General features: G+C 47.3%; 1 protein-coding gene across 2 annotated transcripts; it reads right to left on the bottom strand.

Moving 5' to 3' along the window:
• Positions 1-5,643: 5,643 nt before the first annotated feature.
• Positions 5,644-10,644, bottom strand: tmed2 (transmembrane p24 trafficking protein 2). Of its 2 annotated transcripts, XM_055060790.1 has the most exons (5): positions 10,304-10,644; positions 8,040-8,232; positions 7,899-7,916; positions 6,944-7,051; positions 5,644-6,834 (listed from the first exon to the last, which is right to left on the bottom strand). In XM_055060790.1, exons 1-5 carry the CDS (start codon positions 10,481-10,483, stop codon positions 6,710-6,712), a joined length of 624 nt encoding a protein of 207 aa, XP_054916765.1. In that variant the 5' UTR covers positions 10,484-10,644; the 3' UTR covers positions 5,644-6,709. The 2 variants fall into 2 exon arrangements, with proteins under 2 accessions (XP_054916765.1, XP_054916766.1); XM_055060791.1 differs by lacking the exon at positions 7,899-7,916.
• Between the last annotated feature and the right edge of the window lie 341 nt (positions 10,645-10,985).

Raw genomic sequence — 10,985 nt, 5'->3', positions numbered from 1 at the left:
AAAAATGCAAACAAATCATGTACAGAAGCAAATAAAATTTTAAAACAAAACACATTTACTTCTGAAAAGTTTTCGGCTTCTGTCTCAGGATGACTGGCCATCATGGGAAGAGTAGAAGCAAGCTCACCATCACCATCTTCTGACCTTGATCTCCCCAGCGTCCCTACAGATTTTCCCGGCGTCCCTCCAGGTCTCCCCGGCGTCCCTCCAGATTTTCCCGGCGTCCCTCCAGGTCTCCCCGGCGTCCCTCCAGATTTTCCCGGCGTCCCTCCAGGTCTCCCCGGCGTCCCTCCAGGTCTCCCCGGCGTCCCTACAGGTTTTCCGGCGTCCCTCCAGGTCTCCCGGCGTCCCTCCAGACTTTCCCGGCGTCCCTCCAGGTCTCCCCGGAGTCCCTACAGGTCTCCCCGGGGTCCCTACAGGTTTTCCGGCGTCCCTCCAGGTCTCCCCGGCGTCCCTCCAGATTTTCCCGGCGTCCCTCCAGGTCTCCCCGGCGTCCCTCCAGGTCTCCCCGGCGTCCCTACAGGTTTTCCCGGCGTCCCTCCAGGTCTCCCCGGCGTCCCTACAGGTTTTCCGGCGTCCCTCCAGGTCTTCCCTGCGTCCCTCCAGGTCTCCCGGGGTCCCTACAGGTCTCCCCGGAGTCCCTACAGGTCTCCCCGGGGTCCCTACAGGTTTTCCCGGCGCCCCTCCAGGTGTCCCCGGTGTCCCTACAGGTTTTCCCGGCGTCCCTCCAGGTCTCCCCGGCGTCCCTACAGGTTTTCCCGGCGTCCCTCCAGGTCTCCCCGGCGTCCCTACAGGTTTTCCCGGCGTCCCTCCAGGTCTCCCCTGCGTCCCTCCAGGTCTCCCCGGGGTCCCTACAGGTCTCCCCGGGGTCCCTAGTCCCTACAGGTCTCCCCGGGGTCCCTAGTCCCTACAGGTCTCCCCGGAGTCCCTACAGGTCTCCCCGGGGTCCCTACAGGTTTTCCCGGCGTCCCTCCAGATTTTCCTGGCGTCCCTCCAGGTTTCCCCGGCGTCCCTACATGTCTCCCCGGGGTCCCTACAGGTCTCCCCGGGGTCCCTACAGGTTTCCCTGGGGTCCCTTCAGGTCTCCCTGGCGTCCCTTCAGGTTTCCCCAGGCTCCCTACAGGGTTCCCCAGGGTCCCTACAGGTTTCCCCGGGGTCCCTACAGGTTTCCCCGGGGTCCCTACAGGTTTTTCCGTCGTCCCTCCAGGTCTCCCCTGCGTCCCTACAGGTTTCCCCCTGGGTCCCTACAGGTTTCCCCCTGGGTCCCTACAGGTTTCCCCAGGGTCCCTACAGGTTTCCCCAGTGTCCCTACAGGTTTCCCCGGGCTCCCTACAGGTTTCCCCGGCTCCCTACAGGTTTCCCCGGGGTCCCTACAGGTTTCCCCGGGGTCCCTACAGGTTTCCCCAGGGTCCCTACAGGTTTCCCCGGGCTCCCTACAGGTTTCCCCGGGGTCCCTACAGGTTTCCCCAGGGTCCCTACAGGTTTCCCCGGGTCCCTACAGGTTTCCCCGGCGTCCCTACAGATTTTCCCAGCGTCCCTCCAGGTCTCCCCTGCGTCCCTACAGATTTCCCCCTGGGTCCCTACAGGTTTCCCCAGGGTCCCTACAGGTTTCCCCGGGCTCCCTACAGGTTTCCCCGGCTCCCTACAGGTTTCCCCAGGGTCCCTACAGGTTTCCCCGGGGTCCCTACAGGTTTCCCCGGGGTCCCTACAGGTTTCCCCAGGGTCCCTACAGGTTTCCCCGGGCTCCCTACAGGTTTCCCCGGGGTCCCTACAGGTTTCCCCGGCGTCCCTACAGATTTTCCCAGCGTCCCTCCAGGTCTCCCCTGCGTCCCTACAGGTTTCCCTGGGTCCCTACAGGTTTCCCCAGGGTCCCTACAGGTTTCCCCGGGCTCCCTACAGGTTTCCACGGCTCCCTACAGGTTTCCCTGGGGTCCCTCCAGGTCTCCCTTGCGTCCCTACAGGTTTCCCCCTGGGTCCCTACAGGTTTCCCCCTGGGTCCCTACAGGTTTCCCCAGGGTCCCTACAGGTTTCCCCCGGGTCCCTACAGGTTTCCTCGGGCTCCCTAAAAGGTTTCCCCGGGGTCCCTACAGGTTTCCCCGGGCTCCCTACAGGTTTCCCCGGGGTCCCTACAGGTTTCCCCGGGGTCCCTACAGGTTTCCCCGGGGTCCCTACAGGTTTCCCCAGGGTCCCTACAGGTTTCCCCGGGCTCCCTACAGGTTTCCCCAGGGTCCCTACAGGTTTCCCCAGGGTCCCTACAGGTTTCCCCAGGGTCCCTACAGGTTTCCCCGGGGTCCCTACAGGTTTCCCCAGGGTCCCTACAGGTTTCCCCGGGCTCCCTACAGGTTTCCCCAGGGTCCCTACAGGTTTCCCCAGGGTCCCTACAGGTTTCCCCAGGGTCCCTACAGGTTTCCCCGGGCTCCCTACAGGTTTCCCCAGGGTCCCTACAGGTTTCCCCAGGGTCCCTACAGGTTTCCCCGGGCTCCCTACAGGTTTCCCCGGGCTCCCTACAGGTTTCCCCGGGGTCCCTACAGGTTTCCCCAGGGTCCCTACAGGTTCCCCGGGGTCCCTACAGGTTTCCCCGGGCTCCCTACAGGTTTCCCCGGGCTCCCTACAGGTTTCCCCAGGGTCCCTACAGGTTTCCCCGGGGTCCCTACAGGTTTCCCCAGGGTCCCTACAGGTTTCCCCGGGCTCCCTACAGGTTTCCCCAGGGTCCCTACAGGTTTCCCCAGGGTCCCTACAGGTTTCCCCAGGGTCCCTACAGGTTTCCCCGGGCTCCCTACAGGTTTCCCCAGGGTCCCTACAGGTTTCCCCAGGGTCCCTACAGGTTTCCCCGGGCTCCCTACAGGTTTCCCCGGCTCCCTACAGGTTTCCCCAGGGTCCCTACAGGATTCCCCGGGGTCCCTACAGGTTTCCCCAGGGTCCCTACAGGATTCCCCGGGGTCCCTACAGGTTTCCCCCGGGTCCCTACAGGTTTCCCCGGGGTCCCTACCGATTTTCCCAGCGTCCCTACAGGTCTCCCCGGCGTCTCCTTCCTGCTGCTATCCTGACCAGCCTCTGAGTCCTCTGTACCGGAGACCATCAAAATTTGCTCTTGAACCCGATCCAGACATCAAGACCGGTCTCGAGTACAGCAATACAGGCAATCCCTATTCCGAAGCCTAGGGCAAAACATTTTAAGAGAGATGTCTTCTGCACTGGCACGTCTTCATCCAGCTTGTCCATGTTCAACTCTCTATCCTCCCCCCTTTTTTTGAGATGTTGTAGTTTTTGCTTTAGATAGTTGTATTCCTCTCGCAATTTCAAAATTTCGTTCTCCATTTTTTCAAACCGCCTGTTGTTTTCAAGCTCGTGCTCTGCAATTTGAGCCTCAAGCTCCAGATATTGTTCATTGTCCATTGTCCAAACAAATCGCAGACAAGCAATGTCGATAGGAGAGCCTTCAACAAATGATTGATATTTTCTGGCTGTTCCCTGGAATGCAAGAATGCAGCTCTATGATGTCACAGGAACGTGATGTCACGTTTCCCCGCTCCAGCAGAACAACTGAAAAACGTCTGAAGTTTGAATAAAAACAATTTTCATTTTCTATTTTATATTGTGAAACTAGGAAAAAAACATCTACACCATTAATCAATGAAAATATGAATTCCTATTGAGTCAGTGATATTTATCATATCATATATGAAATGTCCGATGACAATTTTAGGATTGAAACTTAATTTGCTGTTTCTGAAATGTGTCCCTGTAAAACACGCTGTAACTTATCTAGGTGTTAAAAGGTCACAGGAACAGGTAGTAATTTTGCTCTTGTTTGCGAGTGTTCAAAAGAAATTCAACAGTCGGCAAGAAAGGGATTTAAGCAGAAGGAATGTTAAGGGCGCCATATGTTTTTTCACCAGTAGATGTCAGTAAAGCGCTTTGTTCTGATCTGGACAAGATTGCCTTGGAGTTTTTTTTTTTCTCTATAAAAATACTGCACATAAAATAATAATAATAATAAAATGGGTTTTTAAATTCTGTAGCAGGAGGTTTAAATGTTTTGACATTTACTGTCTTTAATCAAATAGTAAAAATTAATCTGATTAAGAGTTTAAAAAACTCTTAAAAAAAAATTGAAAATAAAACTTTCATGTGGAATATTTTCCCAAATCATCTGTTCAGCAAACCAGGGTGTATACATCTGTTGTTGTGTTGTATTTTTTTCAGTTAGGAAAACATCCAGACAAATCAGCTAAATTTCATCAGCAGCTACATAAATCATTACTGCTGTGAAACTGGGTTGATGAAAATATTAATTTGATAAGCCAGTTACTCGATACTAATTGTGAATCAGCGACCTGCGATCATTAAATCATGGAAATATATAATTAACATTGCTTTTTCACCCCGAGGTTTGTACTATAAAGTACCTATTTTTCATTTGGCTTGACCAATTCTGATTTTTTTTTTTCTTCAAAATTGCTGAATTTTCGTATTTTCCCATTTAAATTGCCGGAAGCGAAGCTGGTGAGGCAGCAGAGAGTTGAGCCTCAAGTTGATCAACCTCTCACTAACTGGAGCATGTTCCTCCTGTCTGTACGTCACCAATGGCAAAAAAAACATTTGATTTTCCCTAATTTAGCTTCTGTAATATAATGTATAGTGTACCACCCGGTACCTCCTGCTGACTGTTGGCTCTGCTTCTCCTTAATGTTTCTGCCAGGTGGGTAAAAGCCGCTGCTGATGGGATCTGGCCTGGAAGTGAACGGCTGTAAATTGAAGACACTGCAGAACCTCAAGTGTTAAAGGAAGTTTCGGCCCAGAGCATTTAGAGGTTATGAAATAAACGTCAGAGAAAATACTGCAGCAATAATTAGAACCGCAGCATAAAGCCAAACATGCCGCAATTAAATGAATCAAAATGTCCCCAAAGAATCGGCGGGCTGACATAGGGGCCAACGGGGGATTCAGGTAGATTCCAGAGATGCAGGTTGGCTCAAAGTAATATGGGGCCCTAGACAGACGTTTAACATGTTTAAATATCAGTGAATCTGTTAGAGGGAGACCAGATTTATTGTTCTAGATCTCAGATGTGCAAACATCAAAAATATATATAGTTAAACCCCTTTGAGCTTTTTGTTCTATAAATCAGTCTGCAGCCAACTTGTTCTCAATGTTAAGATTTTATTAGGGCTTAATTAGTAAAATGGCAGCAAATAAGCTTATTTCATAACTGCATAACCTTTGACCTCTCCTCTGGTCTGTTTAACAGCTAGTCTCAGATCAACTCAGCCCTCCAGACCATCAGCAGCAGAAAAGGCAACTTTATTCCTATTGGGGAAAATATACTACAGCTGCTTTGCATTGTGCCCACATGATGGCAATGACACAGATTGATCCAATTAGATTCTTGATTAATAATGGGTTGTTGCTGTGTTGTTGTTCGGTCTTTTAGGCACATCCCTAAACAAAGGCAAATCTTTCGTCCTAGACATCTGCTGCTCAAAGATGTTTTAACGAGACAAAAAGTCGTACAGAATATTTGCTTATTATGAAACCTGGGGGATTTGTTCACAGAAAGCCATCCTTCATTTGTACAGACCCATGAAGCAGGTTGTTGTTGCAATTACAAAAACAAAAGGAGACACTGTGTCCAGAGCAGGCTGAGGTCGCCAAAACTGTTTTAATACAAAACTGAAGCACGTTTGGTTCCACGCAGCATTCAGGGACCGTAGGAATTACACGGCGGCGCTCTGACGGCTGCGTGGCACTCAACATGCTCCAGAAACTAAACATGGCATATTGTTGTGAAACCCAAAACCTGACGACAATTCTAAAAGCAACTAAGCCCAAACAAAAATATATTAAGTGTACAAACTCCCAACCGCCCCCTTTCGACCCCGCCCTCAGTCAACATTTAATATGGATTTCAGATTTCATTCACTTTTGTTTCGGAGCTATCATCCAAATAGCTCAGTTAAAATCTGACCCTCAACGACCAGCAGTCGAGTTTTAAACTGTAAAAACGTACTAGACATGTGAACAAGTGGTCTGGTTGATTTAGTTAAATACACGGGGAGCAGAGACGAACCTCCATGAAAATGTCCACTGAGTTCCCCTTGGCATGTTCCACTTTCAATCCAATAACAGTGGTAGAGGTTATCTCATTTTTTATTTTCTTAGAAAGACCAGCTGCAAGATGAATCCTTAACACTTCAAAACATGAGTGGAAATGGTGAACTTTGACCCTTACGAACAACCCTCCACCTCCCAGATGCTGCATTCCAATTGAAATCCTACATCCCCCCCTGTGGTGACTCCGCGCACGCGTTCTGACATTTTTCTTGCGTTGCGCTTGCAGAAACCTCGGCCATTTGCGCCAGCGAATGCTTTCCTGCCGAGAAACCGGCGCTTAACTAGACTTTAATCAAACCTCGACCAAAACCTGGCAAACCCAAAAGAGAAAGAAAAGAATGAAAGAATCCGACGTCTACAAGGAGACTCTTTTGGCCATATGTTTCCAAACATACAATTAAAGAGGGAATTAAGCAGGTAACAGAGCAGCAACAACAAAAAATATTCATCAGATCAAATCATGTGTTGGCTTTTCTCAAAATGGCCAGTCTTGTCTCTCAGTGTGGAAATAACTGTCTTGGTGTTGGAGGAGAAAAAAAACAAACAAAAAAAAACTGTGGAGGACACACAGGGATGGATGGATGGATGGAGGGAACTACACCACTCGTCGCACTTCAAAAAATCTCTTCAAGTAGTAAATCTGTCCGAGTGTCATGGCCACCAGAACGAGGGCTTCGAAGAAGGACCACAGGACCACTCTGCTGTTTGTGTTGTCGTTAACTAGAAGGACAAAAACAAACAAACAAACAAAAAACACAGCAGACAGGATGTGAGGATAAATTTTACTCCGCTTTATCAGAACAAACGGTTGCTGGGTTTGCGTCCTTACCCGCTCTGTGTATCCTCTCACGGACCTCCATGTACTCCTGCTCGTGCTTCACCGCCGTCATAGCGACGGCGAGCTCGTTGATCATCTCCTCCAGCTTGTTTTGATGAGCTGAAACGAGCAGCGAGCGAGCCGTTAAACCCAGAAGGACGACGCGTGCAGAGGACGTGCGTCAGGCTTCTACGCTGTACATGCAAAAAAACCGTCTTGCATCCGAGACACGATTCCTTTACAAGTACAGTTCTGTGGAGGAGTATTTGCTCTGCTTATGGATTTCATCTGACTCGCATTTAAATGATTGCTGTCAAACTTTAAAATATATATATAAAAAGTCACACTTGGATAACCTGAAGAAAATGGACAGACAAGGTGAAAGTGGAACTTTTTTTGGGGAAAGTTGCCCCACTTTTCAGAAAAGTGAACCATACAAACAGTGAAGCATGGTAGTGGTAGTATGATGGTCTGGAGCTTTGCCGTTTTAAGACATGAATGATGTGCTGAAACCATAATTTTTCTTTCTTCTCTCTAAATGAAAATTCTTGAAATAATCAAGTGTTTGGGTGTTTATGCAGCAGGTTCAACCCAAACAAAATGGAAGGTTGCTGAGCAGTTGGGTCACTGTGTACGCTTAAAGTGGATTGAGATGCTGCAAAGTAACCTTAAACTGACACTGCATGTTCATCGGTTCATTTCTGTCTGATGCTCTTCAGTAACCAAGAAAGACGAGCTAAACCTGCTGAAATCCATAAAAGAAGCAGATACTTTTTCATAGCACACCATTTCTCTGATACTCAGTGCAAACAGTTAAAAAAAAACAAACATTAAGGCCGCATCTGTTGCAAACAACATCTAATATTAGTTTATAATATCAAAACAAGACTGGTTAGAGAAAACTCCACAGTGCATCCCAAATTTAATATGACAGTTTTCACTTATTCTGCCTTTCTTTTTTTCCTACCATCCCAGCTGTCACCACCTATAAAGGAGGGAAATTTACCCAAAGTAAAGTCAAAAAAGAAATTCAAACGAGAAAATCTTTAAAATAGAAACAGCATCACATAAAACGGGCCGTGTACTCAGACGTGGCCGATCTGAGTACCTTCCGTCTCCATGTCCTGGCCTTTCGGCGCCTCTCCGATGTCGATGGTGAACATGACGATCTTGGGCGTCATGGTGGACATCTTGTTGCTGAAGCAGAACTTGTAGGTTCCGTCCATGTGTGCAGCCACGGAGTATTTCCCACTCGACTCTCTGTCTCCTTTGTAAATCTGTTTACCATCAGGCCCAGTTATCTGAAGAGAGAACGATATCAGGGTAAGAAATAATGAAAGGGTGCAGTTTCACCCAGAAAACTTGCTAAGGCTGGTGGTAGGAGGCGCTGCTGTGTTTGAGTTAAACAAAAACAACTCAAATTGTGTAAAATAAAAACTCCTGACCTCTGGCTCCCTATATATGCGCATACTGGCATACGATGTTGCCATTGTGCTTCCAACAGTTTCACTAACGAGAGGCTTGTTAACCCGTCTTTGTTTGCCATCACAGTTACTGGTGTACAAACAAATGAATAAAAACAATGCAGCCTGGTGGGGGGAGTAAAGCCTGGAGGCCCGTCAGGCTTATGAAGCTCTGTATGGGCAGATATGTGGTAAATTCTTTTTTGACAATTTTTATTACCATTGTATATCCACAAAAGCACAACAACACTCAAATAAAGGCCCACTCGCCTAGAATCTCAAAAGAAATTTTCAGTAATGTTCAATTTTTATGGAAGGTTTAAAGAAAATGACAGGGAAAAAAAGTGAAGTAGTGAAAAGTTGACCCATGTAACACCACTATCCATCGCTGCTACGTCTTTCTTCTCTATGAGGAGAGAGATGTACTTGTGATCTTTAACCCGCAGCCTGTGGTCTCTCACTCTTGCGATAATACAGCGACTGTCTATATTTTTCCTAATCTGCGCTTCCATCGACCTGTGAAATTAAGCATTTTGTGCAACGTCATCTCTATCTGATTAGAGCGTCTCCTGCCAATAGACCGTCCAACTGGTGAAGCAACACTTACTACTCCAAACAGTCAATTGCGACATGAATATTGCACTCCGGTATCATGCAGTATTAGGATTAGTACAACAGGGTTACCCTTACAGAATATTTTAAAATATTATAAAATGGCTAAATGGAGTAGAGGAAAGTTGCTCTGCTTTTCCCTATGACATTTTTATCTCAGCATGGAGGTGGACATGGTGGCCTCTTTTAGGAAATCTCAAACTTTCAGCAGGAATCTTGCACTGGCTGTGCAAAATGCAAAAACGGGAGAGGTAAAAATATCACATTTGTAGTATTTTCTTCTCCCTTCAATAAACGCCACGAATGAAAAACACCTGAAACAGCACAACCCTGTTTTTCAGCACAGAGGCAAGATTTCAAAAATATACTGTAATATTCATTTATCTTGGAGCTCAGCATTGCCATGTACCGATCTGTGGAATCCATTAGACTGCATGCTTCATTTTGTTTTTGTTTATTTATTTAGCACATGGTTATACATTTGCTCAAGCAAAAAGAAAACCATCACAATTTAATGAATGTGTAAAAGCTAACATGATCATTTTTTTTCTTACGTAAAAATGAACGGCTGGATAAAGCAAGTTACTGACCCAGAGCAGGAACAAGCAGGTGAGCCCAGTGGGTGGGTCAGCTGCCAGGTCAGGTTACTAAGCAAAATTTATTTTTAAGAGTTTATTTCTGTCGAAATACGACATAAATTGTTAGGGGTGGTTCCAGAGGGGTCGTTTCTTTCATGTCTGATTTCGAAGACCTTTCTGCTTGCTTCTCTTGCGAGACCTGGCAACCCTGACTCGATTTTTACCAAATCATTGAGAGGTCGACATATGGCAGCTGTCAGAGGGAGCTACATATGTATTATATATATGGCTATTTTAATTAGAAGCACAGATCTCCAGAACAGTTGTGGGAAGCAAAGCTCAACTCTATTTTAAACTTGCAATTCAAAATACACTCCTAAATACTGTATAACATGGTAGCCTAGCCATATATAATGCTAAAGCTGCAACCAATTTATCATCACTGCATCGCCCTCGCAATGTCCTAACGACAACGGCGACTTTGTGATATATACAACGAGATAAATGTTAATATTTTGCAAATGACTAAAATGCTACAAATAAATCCGGATCATAGCTACTTAACTTCAGGCGACGTTTCACAGCGAGACGGCTAATCGTTAGCAGCTAACGTTAGCACAGGGCCTGTCGAGCCAGTTCGGAGTTTGAAGTAGTAATGGCTCCAAGTTGTACACAATGCACGATTATGGAGGTTGGACGCACTCGGGGAAGCATATTACCTCTACATCGATGTCCAGGAAGCCTCCCTCGGCCACCTCGAACATGAGGCCCATCTTCGTGCCGGAGTTGACCCGTTCGTAGAAGCACTCCTCAGCATGAGCATCTATGCTAACAAAGTAGCCGGACGCGGTAGCACACAGAACGGCCAACAAGACAACAAGTTCTGAGATGGTAAACATAATTGAAACTATAGGTTGAAAACACCAACGCTATAAGGAGTGTCTCCCTTTTTCTTCTTCGTTTTGTTTTACAGAACAGACAGGAAAACCGCCGTGTTTCCAGGAGCGGACAGTTGGAACAGGGAAGGAGCTCCACTCTACAGCCGTGTTCCGCTCTCTGACTGCCACGTACGGTTTCTAAAACGGCAAGCTGTGAGGGACAATCATGACGGCAGCGCCTCAGGGTGAGACACCTTACAACTTAGCCGACAATTAATTTCCAAATCACAATAGAAAGAATTCCGATGAAAATCTTGAACCCATTCACTGTGATCTTACGCAGGTCACGATTAAACAGCAAGTCAGCACAGAACCTAGACAATAACAATGTTCTTCGATAGATGGCTTTCAAATTAGGGGCTGACCTGATGAACAGACTTTGTCATATTCTTGTGTTTTCTTATTCAAAATGTCACTTTTCTTAAAAGTAAAAAGAATAATCATCAAAACTCAAATGACTTTA

The sequence above is a fragment of the Poeciliopsis prolifica genome, unplaced genomic scaffold, assembly GCF_027474105.1.
Source record: "Poeciliopsis prolifica strain line A6 unplaced genomic scaffold, Auburn_PproV2 SCAFFOLD061, whole genome shotgun sequence".
In the NCBI taxonomy this organism is placed as follows: domain Eukaryota; kingdom Metazoa; phylum Chordata; class Actinopteri; order Cyprinodontiformes; family Poeciliidae; genus Poeciliopsis; species Poeciliopsis prolifica.
Note: the sequence above shows the minus strand (reverse complement) of the source record. Positions and strands in the feature narration are given on the sequence as shown.

Bases quoted from the DNA above. Each gene is read 5' to 3' on its own strand.
- tmed2 (XM_055060790.1), bottom strand. From the start codon at position 10,483: ATGTTTACCATCTCAGAACTTGTTGTCTTGTTGGCCGTTCTGTGTGCT. The intron at 8,233-10,303 runs GTAATATGCTTC...TTCTCTCTTCAG, and splicing joins TCCTGGACATCGATGTAGAG to ATAACTGGGCCTGATGGTAA. The intron at 6,835-6,943 runs GTAAGGACGCAA...TTGTCCTTCTAG, and splicing joins TGAGAGGATACACAGAGCGG to TTAACGACAACACAAACAGC.